Here is a 20,399-nt window from a genome sequence, read left to right as displayed (position 1 = left end):
TGAGCTGGGTCGCGATGCCAACGAGCTCGTCGAGAAGACCATGAAGCGAGGCCGGAGGGGTATGTGTTTGCTTGATTCTTTCTTGTGCGATTGGACGGACAGATGGCGTCCTGTCAACTGCGTTCCTCGAGCTCCTGGGTGGAACAAGAGAAGCAGGCGCCAGCGTGAGTCAGCGAGGCTTCGGTGATGTGAGGCTTCCACAGCGAGGCTTCCTCTTGATCAAGGCCCCCACACTCAGATGCAAAGATGCTGCCCCATGAATGAGACGTGAGGACGCTGGCTGGTTCGCGGTGCTGCAAGACATGCTTCTGCGTCGAATCGTCATTTCAGATCACGATGTTTTACGCTGAACGCTTTGATTGCTAGCTTTCAAGCTCGTGAGTGTATCTGCTGGAGTCTTGGTAGGCACGTTGCCTAGGTGTGAAGCTGGCTCTCCGAAATAGTATTGTGAAAAAGTATCAACATCTGACTTCTCCACCTTTGAAGTCTTCATCATGAACCGGGCATTTGTTTCCTCGTGGAGATGCTCTCAGTTGGCACACAAATCTATCCTCCAGGTCAACTGATCAGGCGCAACAGTCCCGTAATGCGGCGCGTCTTGCACGCAAAAAATAGACCACCAGATGCAGCTCCTCCCCGAAACGGAGCTGATCAGCCTAAGTGCGCGTACGACCTGACGCCCACACGAATAATGGGCGAGCGCATTTTGCGGATAGGTGGCGCTTGAACCGCTAGGTTTGCAAGGTCAAATCTAGAAAGAGCCCGCCACACGTATCTGATGAGGCCGTGACAATCTCGTTTATGAATCGTGCTGAATACTCGAACGCGGCATTTTTCGCAGCACAAAAATGCACATGCTCCACCACCCTGCGCGTAGCAAGAAAGTTGGCTTCAAAGGCGAAGGTTCTATCACAATTGAGGTCCCTCGGACCCCCGAGATCGCTCTGGATCGCCGGGTGTGCAGAGAATTGAAAGCAGACTCGGTAGATCGTCGTGTGCCTGCAAAATTTCCTGCCGTTCACTGCGAGGAGTTGGTAAAATGGCGATGGTCAAGTGCTTGCGCAAGACAGCCGGTGTTTTTGGCACTCATTCCCTGGTTGCGTCCCGGCGAGCTTCCGACGCAGTGATTTTAGAACGCTTCTTAGCACGTTGTTGTGACACTATCAACCGCAAACGCTCCAGAAATTTTGCTCGTGCATCACAGGATGCATCGTCCCAAGCCAGGCTCTGGTAATATGCACGGCCGCAGAAATCGAACACCAGTGAGTGACTTTGGCAACTCGAGTGACCCCAAGACCAGCTCGACGTGACCGACACCCGGAAGTATGATTTTACCTCCAACTACATGATCCGAAAGGGTGGCTTGCGTCAAGGGCAACAGGGAGCCGTTAGTGACGAGTGATTCCGAGCTTTGAGGTACGCCAGGGTCCTCTTGTGCAGTCCATCGACTTTGTCGCCACTACCCAGTTGGTCATTGAGCACGGTAGAGAGAAGGCAAGTTGGCAGTGTCCAACGATCGTCGTCGCATAGCCGCAAATGCCCCGTGCGCGATGGTTCCGCTGAACCCAAAGGAGCTCAGCCGACCCATGGATGTTCACTAGTTCTCACCTTGAGCAGCAGCTTCCAAGGGCATCTGGAATCATGACGACGCGATCGAGGACAGGTGCGTATTCAACCTGGTGCAGTCAAAATTCTGCAGGTATTGCGCTTAAATTGGACCAGACAGCCTGAGCTGCGCGTTTGTAGCGATCAAAAATACACTTAGGGGCACAAGCACGAGAGAGGCCAACCCAGCGGCAGCCGCCGATGGCTCCAAGTGACCCATGTTCGACTTCAGAGATGCGCATTGTACCGACTGCGAGTCCACACACAACGCTCCCGTAGCCGCCCCGACCTAAGACGAATGATTCAAACCACGCATCCGTAGAACAAACTACTTCGATCGGGTCTCCCAGCGCTGTTCCCGTGCCGTGTGCTTCGAGTGCCCGCTGCGTTGTGTCGCAGTCGCGCACGGTTTTAATGAGTCGCCTTTGCGATGACCCGTTGGGCGCGGTCAAGCTCGCGCTCGGGCCGTCCTACTGCACCGCCGTGCCAAGGACAGCAACTTTGGCAGAGACTCCAGAGTCCAGTAAAAAACCTCCGCAACCTTCGCCGCGGCAGTACCCGTCTCCTCGGCGATCAAACGTGCGGCAGCGTCCGAAAGCGGAGAGCATGCCCGCGGCTGAGAACGCAATCGATACCACCTGCGTCAGCATCCCGACGCCGGTCGCCACAGCCTGGGGACACTCGGCCAGCTTGATAGCCGAGGCTGCCAGATGGGCGGCGACGAGCGACGACGAGCACGCTGTGTCCAGTGTCAAGCAGGGACCTGTCAGCCCGAGCGTGAAAGACACGCGACCAGATGCCACGGAGAGAGCTCCGGAGGTTCCGGAGTATACCGAAGGTGCTTTTGAATTAGAAGCACCCGCCCCAGCACCCTCACTTGACATGGAGCCGCCAGCGCCGAGGAAGAATCCGACTGGGGTATTTACGAGTGATGCACGGCGGCTCCACGCGCAGAGCGTCAAGGTCGTTGTTTCCAGAACTGCCATCATCTGAGGATTCATGCCTTGTACTTCCATCTTCGAGATTCCAAAAGCGGCTCCGTCCAACGAGAACACGGCGAAGGACCCGTACGTGGCTGACATGTACGAAGCGCCTTGCGCGTTCTGCCAACGCGAGAGAGGCACGCCTGAGTTTGTCGCAAGAGCATGAGTCACCAAGTGCTTGAGTCCAAACGTCGTGGAGATGCTCCCCGGTAAGTTGAACGAGAACACATCCGAGAGTGACACTGCCACGTTCGATGCTTTGGCAGGCGTCGTGTCTACGTAATACGGTCCCGTCGCCTGGAAGGCGCACGTATCTCGCTGCTCCCTGCAAATAGAGTCTCCCTCCGACATCAGCCCGGCTACCGACTCGATCGTTGGATGATCGAAGAGGAGCGTCTGCGGAAGCTCCGTGGCAAATTGTTCTGTGAGCGTGTTTGCGAACTCCGTCGCCGCCACCGAGTCCAGTCCGGCGTCCATCAGCGGCGAGTTCGTGGCGATGGCCGTGCCGAGTACATCGAGGAGCGACGCCGAGATGGTCTCGGCCACCGACGAGGCGTCTTGGGTGACAATTCACCGTCGGGGCGCGACCTCGCTGCAGATCTCGTTTCTCGAGATTTCCTCTCAGGAATTCGAATTTCCGCCGTTTGTCTCTAAGGAATCGGCGATGGAACATAGCGATGGGTGGTCGAACAACAGAGTCGACGGAAGCTCGGTGCGGAGGCGCTCGTTGAGTCGCGTCGAGAACTCGGTGGCCCCGATAGAGTCGAGCCCAGCCGACATGAGAGGCGCGTCGGGCGAGATGGCAGTGCCGGTGAGCAGGGTCGCGATGCCAACGAGCTCGTCGAGAAGACCATGGAGCGAGGCCGGAGGGGCATGTGTTTGCTTGATTCTTTCTCGTGCGATTGGATGGACAGGTGGCGTCCTGTAAACCGCGCTCTTCGAGCTCCTGGGCGAAACCAGAGAAGCAGGCGCCAACGTGCGTCCGCGATGTTTCTCTGATATGAGGCTTCCACAGCCGCTCTTGACCAGGGCCCCCACACGCAGATGAGAAGATACTGCCCCAAGGATCAGACGTGAGGACGCTACCCGGTCTTTGCTGCTGCGAGACATTTATCTGAGTCGAGTTGTCGTTGCAGATCACGATGATTTACCCTAGACGATTTGATTGCTAGCTTTCAAGCTCGTGAGTGTATCTGCTGGAGTCTTCGCAGGCACGTTGCCTAGCTGTGAAGCTGACTGTCTGAGATAGTATTGTGAACAGGTATTGACATCTTGCTTCTCCACCTTTGATGTGTGTACGAGCCGAACATTTTTTCCGTCGTGGAGGTGCTCTGAGTTGCCACACAAGTCTATCCTCCAGGTCAACTGATCAGGAACAACAGTCCCGTAATGCGCCTCTTGCACGCGAAAAACAGACCGCCAGATGCAGCTCCTCCCTGAAACGGAGCTGATCAGCTGAGGTGCGCGTATGACCTGACGCCCATACCAATAATAGGCAAGCGCATCTTGCGGATAGGTGACGCTTGAGCCGCTAGGTTTCCAAGGTCGAATCTAGAAATAGCCTGCCACATGTACGTCATGAGGCCGTGACAATCTCGTTTATGAATCGTGCTGAATACTTGGACGCGGCAGTTTTCGCAGCACAAAAATGCTCATGCTCCACCACCCTGCGCGTAGCAAGAAAGTTGGCTTCAAAGGTGAAGATTCTATTGCATTTGAGGTCCCTCGGACCTCCGAGATCGCCCCGGATCGCCGGGTGTGCAGAGAATTGACACCAGAGTCACTAGATTGTCATGTTCCTCAGGAATTGTCTGTCACTCACTGCAAGGTGTTGGTAAAATGGCGATCGTGAAGTGCTCGCGCAAAATAGCCTGTAATTTTAGCACTCGACTCAGAGTTTTGGCCTCACAGAGAGCTTCCCTCACAGTGCGTTTGGAACGCTTCTTGGCTCCTTGTTGTCCCTGCACTTTCAATCGCAAACGCTCCCGAAATTTGGCTCCGGCATCACAGGACGCATCAGCCCAAGCCAGGCTCTGGTAATATGCACGGCAGCAGAAATCGAACACCAGTGAGTGACTTTGGCAGCTCGAGTGACCCCAAGACCAACTCCATGTAGCCGACACCCGGAACTAGGATGCTTCCTCCAACCATGTGATCCGCGAGATAGGCTTGCGTCGAGGGCAACAGGGAGCCGTCTGTGACTAGGAGGCTTTGGGGCACGCCAGGGTCCTCTCCAGCAGTCCATCGATTTTGCAGCCGCTTGCTACAAACAGGCTGCGACTGAGCACGATAGAGAGAAGCCAAACTAAGCTTCTCCAGGACCTACCTCGAGCACGCCAAGGAAACAAACGCCCCGTGCGCAATGGTCCCGCTGAACCCAAATGAGCTCAGCCGACCCACTGATGATTTTTATGTTTGCTTTTTGGCCGAAAGCTCGACAGGCAACTCGAATTATCGCGATACGATCGAGAAAACGTGCGTGTTCAACCTAACGCAGCTGGAATCGAGTGGACGTCGTGCTCGAGTTGGACGGACAGCTGGAGCTGCGCATTCACAGCAATCACCCCCCTGTCAAGAGGCACGAGCACGAGAGAGGCCAGTCCTGCGATAGCTGCCGATGCTTCCAGGTGCCCCATGTTCGACTTCAAAGAATCGCAATGTATCAATTTTGAGTCGTTGCACAGCGCTCAGATGGCAGAGCCGACCTAAAAATTCACCCATGTGGTCATCATCTCTTTGTAGAAGTCATACCTCGATTGGGTCACCCAGCGCAGTACCCGTGCCATGCGCTTCGAGAGCAAGTCCATTTGCGACCTCATTGCCGACTGCTTCAATCAGGCGCCTTTGGGATAGACCATTTGGCGCTGTGAGACTCGCACTCGGACCGTCCTATTGGACGCTTGAGCCAGCAACTCAATCAGAAGACTCGTGTGGCTCCATCAGAAACGTCGCAACTCCTTCCCCGCGACAGAACCCGTCTGCTCGAGCATCGAACGTGTGACATCGACCACGTGCGGAAAGCATTCCTGCTTAAGAGAAAACGACAGATACCATAGAAGCTAGTAGCAGACTTCCACCAACTGCAGCGTATGGTATCTTGTCGAGGACTAGCGAAAAAACGCCTATATGTAACGCAACCAGAGATGCCGAACAGGCGGTGTCAAGTGAAAGACTTGGGCCAGTGAGACCAAGCACGTAAGACAATCATCCACAAGCGACCGCAAGCGAATACGAGGTGGCGGAGTACACTGAGACATCTCTGGGCCGGCCATGCTTCCCTGCATCATCGGGAAGCCCACCATTGGCTCCCCCAAAAAATCCAACATGCTGGTTTAATAGATGCGCGCGGCAGCTTGTTCGAAGCGCAGCACAAATTGCTGCGGAGCTTACCTCAAGAATTAGTATCATTTAAGGATCCATCTGAATTGACTCAGTTTTAGAAATGGCAAACGAGCTCGCATCCATAGCCAATTCAGAGTCAGTATAAGCGCCGTATTTTTCAGAGCCATGGTCGATTGCGAGGTCACCCCAGCGAATGATAGGTAAGATCAATTTGGCGTTCAAACCCCCCGCAAGAATTGTTCCCAAGCAGCGGGTGCGAGAACGGCAAGGTAACTGCATTGAGAATCCACCTGATATGTACAACGTCAAATTTTCGTCACATTTTTACCAGTGAACTTGACGGCGGACGCTAGAGTCATCAACGTCGCAGCTTTCAGGCATCACCTCAATGAAAGTGCCTGACTCAGCTACGTAGGACGCTAGAGTTTCGATGTTGGGATGATCAAAGAGGAGGGTCGACGGGACAGGCACGCAGAAGTGCTCGCCAATTTAGCGTGCCAATTCGGTCGCATTCAAGGAATCGAGCCCAACGGACATCAGCGGGGCGCTTAGCGTTGCGGCGGTTCCGTTGAGCTGACAAACTAGTCATTAGACCACCAGCGGAATGCTTGTCTAGTTTGATAGGGGGGGCTGCCCCCTTGGCATTGGCATAGCTGGCTTGGACTAGACTGGTGTTCAAAGCCCCAGGCTTAATTCCCTTATAGGAGAAACAGGCGAAAGGAAACCAGAGAGCGCATTTATAGTCGGGTGGTCGAACAAAAGGGTTGAAGGCAGCTCGGAACTAAATTGAATGCCCAGGTTGCCACCAAATTCACTCGCAGAGAGTGAATCGAAGCCAGCAGCCATCAGAGGAGCGTTCGTGTCGACTATCGTTCCGACCGCTTCAGAGACCATGGCGATCAGTGTGTCTACTTCACCACCACCCGCGCATAGGGGTCACTGTGCTGGTCGCACGGTGAGATCACACACATTTCACTCGAGTACTCGAGTCGATAGCGGGAAAATCCTCTTGACTGGAACAATTTGCGGTTCTACTATCATGAGAAAACTCTGAGTATTTTTCCTGTGCTCACACGGGGTTCAGGACTACTTTGCCGATGAAGAGTGACCTTTGCAGAGTCTCGAGTTTTAGTCACGATGGCGCGTTCGCGCTGTCACATGCCAAGGTGTTTTCGCGGCATATCATTCCACCACGTGCGCGTGCACTCGATCACTATCACGAAATAAGGCACATACTGGCGACGTGTAAAATTGGCTAAAGCACAAATGAGCGCCGAGCAAACCCAGGATGCTCCTTTTGGCTGGGCGAGGAGCGCGAGAGAAGCAGTGCGGGTCTGTGAAGACAAATCATGCGAGAAATATCTGAGCTCCAGGAGCATCCTAAAATCTCAACTATCATTCCCTCTTTGCGCGTCTGTGCTTGATTGCATGCGCAGTTCAGGCAGAGCAGTCACCACTATAAATCCCCGATGGCACGGTTCAACCGTACTCGACCTTGACCTCTCACTGGAGAAGACGCCATCTTACTTTCCCATTTCCATGACTGTGATTTAGGTTGGCAAAGCTGAAGACATGTCCGAAAGATGGATCAATGGCAATGCGCGACTACGCCAAGCTTGGTTGTCGTTGCGTGGAGTATCCATCTCCAATTGGCGCGGATAGGTACGCTTTGACAACCCGTGTCATCCGCGAGTCTGGCTGACTTGCTGCTACGATCTGTGACGTTGCTTCGCTGGTCACGTTGATGCCACTGACGTGAGTCACGAAATCTTGACGTGAGCAGGATCGACTGGCTACGTGATACGAACCCGACGTAGTAGCAAGTGCATACTGCATGACATGATCGGCGTGGTCCTTCTATCACCGAGAGACTATGCAAGGACGTGCGATCGTGACACTCAACAGATGCAGTCATCTAATTGCTTGACCTCCAAATGTGCATGCGAGAGCCATCTCCTAGTAGCCCACACCAGGAAACAAAAACTTTTGGCTGATGATGTGATCAGCCAACGCCTAATATGCAACCAGCGGGGCGCTCTGCACAACACACATTTGCTCACGAGAGGCTGGTCACAACACGTCTATTAGATACAAGTGAAACGTCTCCTGGATGCAACTGGGGGCCTCTTGAAGACGAAAGTGTGAAGAAGGCCCGGCATCTGGGAAAAATAACTCCAGCTCCGCGGCAGAGGCGGGCTCTGTCATGAAAAGGTAATCACCATAGCCGAGCAATGCGTGAGCTATCGTGCCACTTGCGCCAAACGAGCTTAAACGACACTGCACTGGGGCTGGCGCAGCACCCTTGATCACGAGAACGTCCTGCGCTGGAATATGTAACGCATTAGCTCCGAGCAGGGAGGCAAGATGCGGGTTCAGAATGTGTAGTTAGGCATTTGATGGCGTGTTATTGGACTCTAAGGCCGACATAAATGCGCACAATAGCCCCCCTCCGGAGGCGGTCGCTTCCAAATGCCCCATTTGAGACTTGAATGACGAACAACAGACCTGAATTACTAGAGAGGAAGAGCACAATGCCGAAGCCACTGCTCCGATCTCAATTGGATCGCCAAGCAGGGTGCCAGTTCCATGACACTCTACGGGCACTGTTGGTGTAAGAAAAGTCTGACGCGGTTGGACGAGCATAATCAATCTCCGTTGAGCAGAGCCGTTAGGAGCAGAGAGGCTAGCACTCGGACCATCACTTTGCACCGCGGTAGCGGTCACCGAAAACTCTGGAGAATCGCACGTCGGTTGTGATTCAGCAAGCAAAAAGCAAGCAGCGCCGTCAGCTCGGGCGTAACCGTCCCCTTGGCGATCGAAACTATGGCAGCGCCCCAGTGCTGAAAGCATCCCAAGGCTGGCAAATCTAGAACTCCATGCGGGCCCTAGAAGTCCGACCCCTTGCGCAAGGGCCTGCGGGGATGTGCTCAGCACAATCTCCGCCCGAGCCAGGTGAATGGCTACAAGCTGCGTCGAGCAGGCCGTATCCACCGTTGCGCAGGCTCCGATCAGGCCGAGTGTGTAGGAGACTATTCCAGAAGAAATATTTGCATGAGTGGGCGAGTATCAGCTATTTGAGGTAACGACCCCTTCGACTGGCTGCGTCAACATGGCGACGTAGACGGCGGTATTTGTAGAGCCCGCGAGACACTGCGCTGCGCCTTCGAGCAATAGTATATTCTGCGGATCTTGCGTTGAAGCAAAGCTCCGCGGCATTTAAAATGCCCCGCCGCCGTCGGCTAGCACCTGTAGCAAGAATGCACCGTATGTTGCTCCAGGTGGATGTTGAGACTGGCACGCCTCCCACCGCAAGATGGGCACCCAAGATGGAGTACTGAGTCGATTATGTAAAAACTCCCGCAGTCCACTGAACGCGCGAAGCTTTGGTACTTGAAAGGCGACCTGTGTCACTACTATTGCTTCGAATGCTCGCGATCCACATGCAAAGAGGGTGGCTCTAGAGACGGACGCGCTGCGCAAATAATTTGAAATGGCGTCTAGAGTTGGATAGTCGACTATAAGAGTAGAATGAAACTCCGTGCTGAAAGCTGCTGAAAGTCACCGGGCGACCAAACTGATGGCTAGTGAATCTAGCCCTGCTTCCACCAGAGGAGAGTCCCTGCAAACGAGAGTTCCAACAAATTCCAGGACCGCGTTTCAAAGAAGCGATGCGACGCCATGATCGTCGCACCCGCTCATCGCCGAAACCAAGTGGTGAGAAACAGAACTAAGGGTCGGGTGGTCAAAGATAAGAGTAGTAGGTATATCGACCGCGAATTCTTCTGACACCGACGCAGAAAACTACAGCGCAAGCAGGGAATCCAACCCCGAGTCATAAAGTGGATCGTACGCTGAGAGTGTAGTGCCCAGAAGCGTGAAGCTGAGCCGTACAAGAAAATCCATCGTGTCTTGACAAGCATACTGTGATCGAGACTGGGTCTACGAATGAAAGAAATCGGCCACAGCCCAAAGCGTCGGGTGGTCGAAGATCAACGTAGACGGAAACTCTCAGCAGAAATGTTCAGTGGCGGCTTGTACAAATTGAATGCCCGCCAAAGAGTCCAGCCCAGCGTTCATGAGGGGTTCTTTCGTCGAGATTGCGGTGCCGAGAAGCTGAAACGCAAGTATTGTGAGATGTTCGAGGACGTCATCCACGCCTCCTTCTGCGCCTGCGACGCTCTAGATGGAGCTCCCCGACTGCGATGCCCGTACCACCCACTGGCTCAGTCTCGTCACTATCAAATCTTCGCCAAGGCTCGCGATGCTCCCGATTGCTAGATCTTCATCGAGCCACTCGCTGGCCACTTTCTCGCACAGCGTCATAAACGGGTACGCAGGCTGCACGTGACCAACCCGATTCGCTCGCGATTCGCAAAGCGCCACCAGGTCGTACCACTTGTGCGCATTCTCGAATACGAATTGATCTGGCAGGAATCGACGATGATAGTTCAAACTGCGATGAATCATACGTTTTTTCGCCGCACTGGCAAGTGACGGTTGCTCTGAGCGTGCGCACCAATTCGACGGACATGCGAGAAATGGGCGCATCGATAAGGTCGTGACGCAGTCCCTAACCCATCCACCCACAGTGCGCGAACATGAGCACTTGAAAAGCGACAGCCTCCAAGTAACTCGAACCAAACGGCGTTTGAAAGCCACCAGCATCGTCCAAGATTTGTTCGGCTTGATAAATCAAGTTACTTCGCACAAAATTGTTGGAGTAGATCGAGTTACTTCCAAGCAGTCGCCTCACGAATTCGTTTTTCCAGTACCCGGCGCACTTGACTATTACGTCACATCAAATCACAACTCCGTCGTCCGCCGTAGCGACGTGGCTTTTGCCCACATTAGAAATCTCGCCCAGAACTGTCGTGAGGAGGCCGTAATAATGTGCGACGAACCAGATATCCGAAACTGATAGCGTGTGCCCGATCGGCGAAATTCACCCCTATCGCCAGCACTCCGGCTTCTTTGCCCCAGAAAGGTCGAAGACAGCGTCCCAGGCTGAGAAAATCACTTGAGAACCGAACTTTGCGTGGCTGTATCCTTCGTCGTATGGACGCACAAAGTTGAGATAGTCCACGATCAAAGGGCTCACAGCACCACGCCGTCGCTAAAGGACCGAAATTCTTTCCGCACCGCACTCGACAGCCGTTCGCGCATTTTCCGTGGCAAATGCGCCCGCACCGACGATGAGGATCACCAGCTGAGGGAAATGAACACGCGAAGAATCGCCGCAAACTCCGTAATATGTTTTTCCATGATAGTCGTCTTCGTCTGGAAATGAGAGTTTGCGCGTAGCTCCCAAGCGACGATTCACACCGGCCAGTACTCTTGTTGCTTCGATGGTGGCATGTTTGTCAGGAGTGGAGTAGAATATTGCATGTCAGATCTTCCGGCACGAACGAATCCCAATCGCGGTTGTCTTAAATTTGATCCGCCATGCAAGATATGCTGAGGTCAGAAGTGAGAGATCATTCAAAATTTAGAAAGTTGGGCTGTGATCGAAATTGACGACACCTCCGCGATCAACTGCGCGATAAGCCGCTTCCGAGGTGTTCACTCTCGATGATATGTTGGCTTGCGAGTGCCAGACACCCCCACATGCGTTCGCCTTTTCAAGGAGGACGCACTGGTGCCCTTCGGAGACTATCCTGCGCGCCACAATGAGCCCCGTAATACCGCTCCCCACGATCGCAAACGCAGATTTTGACGGGAGCTCCTCGAGATTTCTGCTTCGAAAAGATGTTCGAAAAAAAATCCGAATCGCGTCGCACAGCTGCTCGACTGTACTGTAGGCTGGGAGCCCTCTCACGACGTGAAAACTTTCGCAAACACACGCATAAAAGGCCAAGCTCGATATTAGCTGCGTTGACAGTATATGAGTCAACAAGCGGGCGCCTGGCTCACGGAGACCGACCAGGATATTCGTGCTATCTGTGAAAGAGCTGAGCTCGTCGCTAATAGCACTCGGGCTTCTGCACTCGGGTAAATCTCCGACCAGTATCTACGCCATGAGGACGGAGGCCAAATAAGCTGCCATTGCAGCGACGCCATCGCTGCCGACGATGAAAACTCTCGACGAGGGATGCAGAGAGATGTTCACTGGTTTGAAGAACGATCCTTCAGTCTTCTTCGTCGCATTGTGCATCGTTTGTAGGCCGTCCAGCCCTGGAGGATCGTGGGTAGCAGGCAGTTCTTTCACAACCAGTTGCTCCGTCTCGAGTCGGGTCGCTTCCGGAATGAGGAGAACAAATGAGGCGGGGACCGGGATTCCTCCTATGTGTCCATTTTTCTTAATAGTCTCCAGGAGGTTTCGATAAGTCCAGTTCCTCTAAAAATTGGATGAATTGATAAGTTTATATTCTGAACTTTAATAGAGGATTTTTACAACTATGGACTTTCATCCATTGCTCTCTCCGAGCTTTTCGAACTAATCCTTACAAAACTTGGCTAGGTATCCGAGCGGCCCTGGCATATCTTGGCCGAGCGCAGCCCTGAAATTGTACCGGGAATCACGTTTGTCATCGCTGCGCATGAACCCAGTGCCGGGCACGAGCCCGTATGGCAAGGTAGTTCGCAGTGCAGAGCTCAAGTGTTTGTTGCTCACAGGCGAGTTCGTCTACACGGGCAAGGCGAAGGGTAAGTCTTTCCTCTCCCGCATTGTCGACGTTCGGCAGCACGCTCAGCTGCCTCAAGACGAACGCGAGAAGTTTGCTCAGGATGGTCACACCGGTGAGTTTTTTCTAGCCCAGTGGTGTTCTGTTGTGGGAGATGATGACAAGAAATTCCCGACGAGCTCCATGAATGTCAGGCAGCGGGCTTTAACCGCTGGCTTAAAAGAAGTCGTGCTTTGCTCAGACGCGTCTTGGTATCCTGTCGACTGCGTGCTACGTGTGGCAGTTGTGTGGCCGATAGATGATGCTTGTGACAAGTTGGTGCTGCTGCATGGCATGGAGCACGTCTACGTCATGAGTCATCAGCAGATGCCCGATGGCTCATTATCTTCGATGGAAGGGCAAAGCCATAACTTTTCTACGTTCCCTGAGACTGATCCGCAGCTGGGCAAGGACAAGAATGGGGAAGACTTGCTGTATGAGAGCTTCACTTCAAAGCAGTGGCTACTGCGGACCATGCTTCGAACGAGGATCACCGGATTGCTTGGAAAAACAAAACCGGGGTGCTGCAACAGCGAGATCATCCCAGGTGTTGATCAGCAGACATGGGCCATGATCGAGACTGGTTTCAGTGGCGGTGGAATCCGACATTTCAGCGCACCCAGGAGCCAAAATTGTTACTTGAGTGACACTTACAGGCCAGCATTGCATCGGGTAGCAAGCAAATCGACTTTTTCAGCTATCAAGGTGGACCGGGCTCCTGGGTTTAAGCATGTGAGTCTATTCCTGGGCAACTACTGGAATGTGTTTTGCTCTCAGACCTTGCAGAGACAAGCTGCATCAATGTCCGAACAGAGCCATCCGTATGCTCCGCTCGAATGCGTGAGAGCTATTGTGGAGATGGTGTCAGCTGTTGGCGATGCAGATGAAGAACATCTCCAGGCTCTTGCACTGGAGTTGGGTCTTGAACCTGTTAAAGCGAAGTCTTGCAGACGTCCGAAGCTTCCGTCTTTGTGTCTGAAATACGATGCTGATGCGCGGATTCTATCACTAGCTACGCATTGGGTTGATTTGCCATTTGAACAACTGCAGTCGCTTGTGAAATCTTCTGCTGTTGGTTCTAGACGTACGCCTCCGGCCTCACCCTCGGGGAACAAACACCAGCCAAAGAAGGCGAAGCCATCTTCTGTGGATGTCCTCTACTCCCCCACGAAAACAGTCGCTGAGTTTTGGGCCCCCGTGATGCCGCCCCCCGACCTCCCTCGCGCGGCCCGCCGCGCGAAGCTCGCCAAGGCTAAGGTCGCTTCGTAGGTAGGACCTACTATAAGTGCCGGATGGGAAATTCGTCGCAAGCAACAAAAGATTCGTCGCATGAAATTCGCCTGAGTCCACGATGGAGCTGCTGGCAGCCTGATGAGCTGCTCATAGCTCGCTCAAAAATAATAATTAGATGGAGATAAAGACATCTGCCAGCAGAGCTCCTTCGCGCGCGCGCACCAGAACTCGTAGTTTGTTCTGTCGATACGATTAGGCGGAGAAAGTCGCGCGCGAAGTTGCCGCGGAGCTTCGGGACGTGCTCGCGAGCGTCGTGCATACCAGATTCGTGCGCTCCCAGCGTAAAACTTGCACCACTCGTAGCGGCGGTCGCGGCGGGGTAGTACGTCCATTGGCAAGATATGGACATGCGCACGGGCGGAGATCGACACAGAGGACGGGGCTGCCCGTCCATGCTCTCCTTAACTCGGGAGAGCTAACTCGAATACACGATTGCTAACTAAATTTGTGGATTTAGTTAGTTCATTTAGTTGGCCGATGGGGGGCACTCGAATGTAGAAAACCACCAAAAAGCCACAGAGTCGAATCGGAGCAAAAGCGTCTAAAGACCCAACCAGCCCCCTCCGCGGGCGTACCATTGGCGAAAAAAAGCCAACATATGCACTCTAAAATCTCCCGGCGATTCAACTTCTAGCTTAGCTCCTACGAAAATACTTTACGGATATCTAAGAGCTCGCCGTCGCGAGTCAAATCCCGCCGCATGTGCTGAAGCTTCCTCGTTTTTCTGTTCCTCGCTCCAGGCTTGCGCGGAATAAAGAGGGGGCGGATGCGCTGGCTAGCTTCATTTCTCCTGCGCAGCAAGCGAGCTTCATGGGCAGCATAGATTTCCTTGTCCATTCCCGTAGCATAGGCAATCTTGCGGCCGCACCACCGGGCAATATCCTCAGCTTGGGACACCATTACTTGGCCCCTCCCAGGTGACTGGCCTTTCACACCAAATTTGTGCGATTTGGTCTGTGTGATGACAATGGCATCATCGTTCGTCTGTTCCACAGCGTCGGCACTGTAGTAGATCAGATAGCCCCATTTTTTCATAAATCTGCTGAAATTACCACACTTCAAGCTGTGGCCATATGAGGTAAGGACCTTCTCTCCAACATGCTTACTCGCAAAATGCCACCACTGATCTGCGTGATACTGGAGGCGGTCAGCATCTTTTTCCAGCTCAGCTTGATAGCCCTCATCACCAGGCTTTTTCGTTGGTTTCATCCTCATAATTTCAATGCTCTTCTTCAAGTGAAACATCATCATTCTCAGGCTATTTATTACGGAATCATCACTGGAAATGCACTTTAAAATGTCAGTGTCCTGCCAGGCATCCAGCAGCTTCATACTGTCACTGTCACCGAAGGACTGCTTGATGATGTCAGTATTTGAAGACCCATCAAGCCATGCTGCTTTATACCATGAAATTGAAGTCTTTCTCCGAATCGCCTGGGACGCCATCAGCATCCGCTCCTCAGCTCGGGCGTCCTTGTGCACCAGAGGCCATGATAGGCAAATGTGATTTGCAGTTGGCATCATTCTTAATATGAGGTGGAGTGCATCTTCTGCCACCAGCTCTGGGTCTGGACCCCACATTGCAGACGTACCCCAAGGAAAAGTCAAGTAGACATCTGCCCGCCGAATCAAATCTGCAGCCTCTATGACATTTTGTAATAAATTTCTGGTTGGAAGTCCACCATATCCAAATAGCTCCAGCTGGTAAGCAACCTCAACATCAGTGAGCTCGTTGACAAAACCGTCAGTATGACCATGAGCTGGCATGGTAATTTTACAGTGTCGTTGCAGGCATGCCCTTGACTCCGCTTCTTTCATCTTGGACAGTGCCTTAGGCAGGAATATTTTCCTGTTAATGATCTCCCTCTGGAGATCTTCAACTACCACGCAAATTGGCATCACTAACCGCATGAAATCATCATTCTCCAGTAGAGCAGCAGTGCTCGCAAATAGCTCATCCCTCTTGGTCTTCACTCGCAGTAGGGAAACACGGCCCGGATCGGTAGGCCAGAACAATATTCCGAAATGTTTACATAGATTCAAATCACCAGAAATCAAATCATCCAATATTTTTCGAAATATATCATCTGGAATCAAACCAAATATATCATCATCCTTTATTTCTTCCTCTTTTCCTTCTTCGCCTATTTTTTCTGGTACTTCTTCAGTTTCTTCTTTCAAATTATGTCTATTTACCAAACTCAAATATCGGAGAAGCTCGTCGCCGGCGCGCTCGAGCTCCCGACGGCCTCGAGCGCTTCGACGCCGGCGGCCTCGGCGACGGCCTCGGCGGCCGCGAGCGGCGCGCCCGCGACGCGCTCCAGCGCCGCGCCCTCGAGGACAGACGCGACGACGACGCTCTCGGCGCCGACGGATGCGCGCGCGGGCGCGCGCGCGCGCGAACGATCCCCGACGCCGCGAGGCTCGTTTTGGACGGTTTTGCGGGTTACACGCGGCCCGTGCGTCCCCAGAGTGGGGTCGAGGGTTAGCTGGGGGTTAGAGAGGCGCTCGCTGAGGGTTACGGCCATCGCTGGGTGTATTGTTAGGGTTCGGGTTTAGGGTAGCCGGACGGCGGCGGGCGCTGGCCGGCGCCCATCCGCTCGCCGGAGGCTTAGGGTCAGGGTTAGCGGGACGGCGCGGGGCTGGCGGTAGCCGATCTGTGGTCCGTCTCTAGAGCCTGTGGTCCGCTAGAGCCCCTGGGAAGTGCCTGGGCCGGAGGTAGGCGCCGCGGTCGGTGGTTGGAAGTCGCACGTGCGCGAAACTGGGGGCTTGTATCTCCATCGTCTGGACCCCCGGTCTGCGTGCGACCCCCGGCGGCCGAGTGGTTTGGGGAGCGCATGGAGTTGGTCCGCGTCCCTCGCCGCGCCGCCGCGTGCGTCTGCGCGAGCGTTTGATTTTTAGACGGGCACGCACAGGACCGCCCGCGCGCCGCGGTCCAGTAGGACCAAAAAGTGGTGAAAACGAGCAGCAACACGACGAGCGCTCACCGATCTAGGGGCTTGCGAGTGCGAGAGAGTGGGCGAGAACGGAACTCGCATTCACAGCGGCGCTGGCAAACTCGAGGCCTGCGGCGCCGAAACTCGCAAACTCGAAAGCTCGCGCGCCCCGGCCGGGTCTTCCGCGGACGCCGCCCCCGCCCCAAACTCGCGACGCGCTCGGCGCCTGCGGCGCCGAGCTCTGAAACTCGAACGCGCCTTCGGCGCCGGGGAACTCGCGTTTCTCCGGAAGTGGAGTGTCTTCCTGGGGATTTCCGGGGAGCGTCTTTTGCGAGCTGCGCGAGTTCGCGCCGTCGGAGAAGCTCGAGGGCGCGCCAGTTCGACGCGATCGGCGGGTGGCTCGAACTCGAGGGGGTAGTGCGCGAGCCGGTCCGCGCTCGCCGAAGCCGCGAAGCTCGTCTCGGGTCATGTGGCGAAGTCGCTGGCCGTCGGCGGCATTTCCGGGAAGCCATCTTGGGCGCGCGGTCGCCCGTCCATCGAGTCGCCGCTTTCCGGGAAAGAGATGAGCCGCGCGCTCGCTTTCGATCGCTCGCTGGGGCTGCGCGCTGGGACGCGTGGACGAGGACATGACTGCGAAGCCTTCCGCGCGCGCTCGCCGCCGCCCAAGCTCGCGCGCGGGTGCTTCTGAGAGCGTTTTTACGTCGTCAAGCGCCAACATGGGGTCTGACGTCGCTCTCGCCTGCGGCACGACGCCGTCTTATGGTTCGCCGATTGATCCACGATGCTGCGGAAAGCGACTCCGACGCGTGTTTCGAGTGTTCCACGAGTTTCCACATCTTTTGAAGCGTTTCGGAAATATGCGTGGGATTCGTCCGAACGCTCATTCGTGTCGTCGGCGGAGTCCCCGGCCTCGAGAGCCTCGCTACGCGACCGGTTCCCGCAAACGTCCGAGGGGCGCCTGGATCTGTCCCGCGGCGCCTGGCGTAGATTTCCGACGGTCCGTCTTCCGGACGTTCCGAAACTCGTCACGGCGTGGAAACTCCCAGCGCGCCATGCCTGCGGCGGCACGCTCGAACTCCAGAGACACTTTTGCCTGCGGCGCGAACTCGCGACTTTTGTAGCAAGCTCACCACGACGAAACTCGCGATTTTGGTAGCAAGCTCACGACTTGGTAGCAAGCTCGCGACTTGGTAGCAAGCTCGCCACGGGCGCCTGCGGCGCTCAAACTCGCCACGGGGCGCCTGCGGCGCTCAAACTCGCCACGGGGCGCCTGCGGCGCCGAAACTCGGGTACCGGCCGCCGTCCCAAACTCGGTCTTTTGCTGGGATTTTGGGGAACCGGAGGCGGCCTGCGGCCGCAAACTCGGACCTTTGCAATGCTGTCGTTCGACGCCGCCGAGGAGATTCGCCGGCGAGAGAGATGGTTTTCCCGGAAAGCGAGCCCGTAGCCGCTCTTCCCGGACGCGCTCTGAAGCCTCTCACGTCTCCCACGACCACGTCGACGAGCGACGTGAGCATGACGCCGAGGAGGTTCTTCGAGATGATCGACGTGGCGCAGGTCTCCGCGACCACGCTCGGCGAGGGGCTCCGGACCGCGTCCGGGAAGAGCGGCGACTCGCTCGTTTCCGGGAAAACGGTCCCTCGGGCGCCGGCCCTGTCCCGCGGCGCCGAGCAACAGCCGCCCGAATTCCGTCTCCGCGGACGCCGACTCCACCGCAAAACGCCACTTTCGCCGGCCCCGCCGCCAAAATTTCTCCGCGCGAGCGCGGACGAGGCCGCTGCGCGGCCGATAAAACTCGCGACGCTCCCAAACTCGGGCTCGCTGCGCTCGCCCGGAAACTCGCGACCTCGGAAAAACTCGCGGCGCGGCCAAACTCGCGACGGGGGGACCCGGGGACCGGCCGCCGTCCCAAACTCGGTTTTGGGGAACTCCCCGGCCAAAAAACTCGGACGATGATGCCCTCAAGGTGCCCTGTGCGTGCGTGAGCGAGTGGCTCTGGGTGGCCCACAGAGCGTGGCGTCCCTACGAATTCGGCGCGGCGCGGAGCTCCTCGTCCGGCGCCGCGGCCCCGTCGAGGCGCCCGTGGACGTCCTCGGCGGCGGCGGCGAGCGGTTTTGAGGGTGGCGTGCGCGCGGCGAACGACTTGCCGGTGACCGAGCGGTTGAAGCGGGATCCGAGGATCTGCGGCGGCGGGTTCGCGGCTTCAAAGGCGACGGGCAGCGGTTTTGAGGGCTTGCGCGCCTTGCCGGGGATGGTGGAGGACCTGTCGGACGGCGCGTGCTGCGCGTGGGACCTCGACGGCAAGGGCGCGGGACCGCGGCGCCGAGCGCGTGTTCCGGGGCGTTCGGCGACGGCTCCGCGGCTTCAAAGGCGACGGGCAGCGGTTTTGAGGGCTTGCGCGCCTTGCCGGGGGTGGTGGAGGACTTGTCGGACGGCGCGTGCTGCGCGTGGGACCTCGACGGCAAGGGCGCGGGACCGCGGCGCCGAGCGCGTGTTCCGGGGCGTTCGGCGACGGCTCCGCGGCTTCAAAGGCGACGGGCAGCGGTTTTGAGGGCTTGCGCGCCTTGCCGGGGGTGGTGGAGGACTTGTCGGACGGCGCGTGCTGCGCGTGGGACCTCGACGGCGGCGACGAGCGGGTGCTCGAGATTCGACGCGGTTCCGGGGGCGCTCGGCGACGTACGCGCGGGACAAGTTCGCCGTGACGCTCGAAGCGCGGTGGTGCGGGACGTGTGGGAGGTGTGGCGTGCCCTAGATCGCGCAGCCCGTGGAGTCGAACGTGTTCGAGTTGGACGTTCTGGGCGTCGGCGGCCGGGACGGGAATCGGCGACTCTGGGCGCGCATTGGACCGCGTTGTGGGCGTCGACGCAGCCCGGCGCGTCGATGAAGGTGAAGTCCATGAGGGTGCCGATGCTCCCGAAGTGCACCTTCTAGGGCGGCACGGACGTGCCCTTGTTGAAGACGTACCGGAGCGCGCGCCGGGCTACCCGGCGACGACGGCGGCGCGCTCCGCGGCGACCGGGGCGTCGACGCGGCCCGGCGCGACCTCGAGGGTGTCCGTGTTGAGGGTCTCGATGCTCCCGAAGTGCGCCTCGCGGCGCACGCACCTGCAGTGCCCCGTCCAGTCCTCGCACGTCGAGCTCCGGTACGAGGCGACGACGGCGGCGCGGACGCGGCGCGCTCGTCGTGGCGGCGCTGACGTCGGCGGAGCGGGCGGATCGTCGCTGGGGCTGGTGGAGCTCGGCTGCGGCGTCGCGCGCGTACCACGAGAGCGCCGTCGAGCGGCGACGAGCGCGGGGTTTCCCGGAAGCGAGAAAACGACGTCGCCGGCGCGTTGAAGTTCGGAGAAGCGCGCGCGTGACAGCGAGAGAGCGTCCGGGACGACGATCCATGATGTTGTGGAGAGCGACATCGACTTGGAGGACAGCGAACCACGCGGCCGGCGGCGACACACCCATCTGGACCCGTCCGGAGCGGTCCGCGCGCGCTCCGCGCGCGGGGCGATGCTCGCCGACCACCGATGAGTTTTCAACACCTCATCTTCGAACCAAACCATCCCCTCCACTCCCGCGCGCCTCCATTGC

At 56.4% G+C, this 20,399-nt stretch overlaps 5 protein-coding genes across 5 annotated transcripts; 2 read left to right on the top strand and 3 right to left on the bottom strand.

The window, feature by feature from the left end:
* Positions 1–2,604: 2,604 nt before the first annotated feature.
* Positions 2,605–4,039, top strand: AURANDRAFT_67984 (hypothetical protein; the record flags this gene model as incomplete). Its single annotated transcript, XM_009043618.1, has 4 exons — positions 2,605–2,735; positions 2,855–3,230; positions 3,264–3,463; positions 3,949–4,039. 4 exons carry the CDS (start codon positions 2,605–2,607, stop codon positions 4,037–4,039), a joined length of 798 nt encoding a protein of 265 aa, XP_009041866.1.
* A 363-nt stretch (positions 4,040–4,402) lies between these two features.
* Positions 4,403–8,135, bottom strand: AURANDRAFT_67983 (hypothetical protein; the record flags this gene model as incomplete). The annotated part of the gene is made up of 12 exons (XM_009043588.1): positions 4,403–4,621; positions 4,692–4,910; positions 5,340–5,477; positions 5,640–5,710; positions 6,396–6,711; positions 6,848–6,943; positions 7,006–7,039; positions 7,089–7,264; positions 7,458–7,535; positions 7,686–7,760; positions 7,859–7,943; positions 8,023–8,135. 12 exons carry the CDS (start codon positions 8,133–8,135, stop codon positions 4,403–4,405), a joined length of 1,620 nt encoding a protein of 539 aa, XP_009041836.1.
* A 354-nt stretch (positions 8,136–8,489) lies between these two features.
* AURANDRAFT_14632 (hypothetical protein) lies at positions 8,490–8,987 on the bottom strand (the record flags this gene model as incomplete). The annotated part of the gene is made up of 1 exon (XM_009043587.1): positions 8,490–8,987. A coding segment is annotated over one exon (498 nt), but the record flags the coding sequence as incomplete, so codon positions are not given.
* Positions 8,988–11,998: 3,011 nt separating this feature from the next.
* On the top strand, positions 11,999–14,287 carry AURANDRAFT_67982 (hypothetical protein; the record flags this gene model as incomplete). The annotated part of the gene is made up of 4 exons (XM_009043619.1): positions 11,999–12,111; positions 12,388–13,846; positions 14,079–14,120; positions 14,186–14,287. 4 exons carry the CDS (start codon positions 11,999–12,001, stop codon positions 14,285–14,287), a joined length of 1,716 nt encoding a protein of 571 aa, XP_009041867.1.
* A 237-nt stretch (positions 14,288–14,524) lies between these two features.
* On the bottom strand, positions 14,525–16,410 carry AURANDRAFT_67981 (hypothetical protein; the record flags this gene model as incomplete). Its single annotated transcript, XM_009043586.1, has 4 exons — positions 14,525–15,092; positions 15,174–15,762; positions 15,916–16,026; positions 16,335–16,410. 4 exons carry the CDS (start codon positions 16,408–16,410, stop codon positions 14,525–14,527), a joined length of 1,344 nt encoding a protein of 447 aa, XP_009041834.1.
* Between the last annotated feature and the right edge of the window lie 3,989 nt (positions 16,411–20,399).

This window comes from Aureococcus anophagefferens (genome assembly GCF_000186865.1).
Source record: "Aureococcus anophagefferens unplaced genomic scaffold AURANscaffold_59, whole genome shotgun sequence".
NCBI lineage: Eukaryota > Pelagophyceae > Pelagomonadales > Pelagomonadaceae > Aureococcus > Aureococcus anophagefferens.
This window is presented reverse-complemented; position numbering and strand designations above follow the sequence as displayed.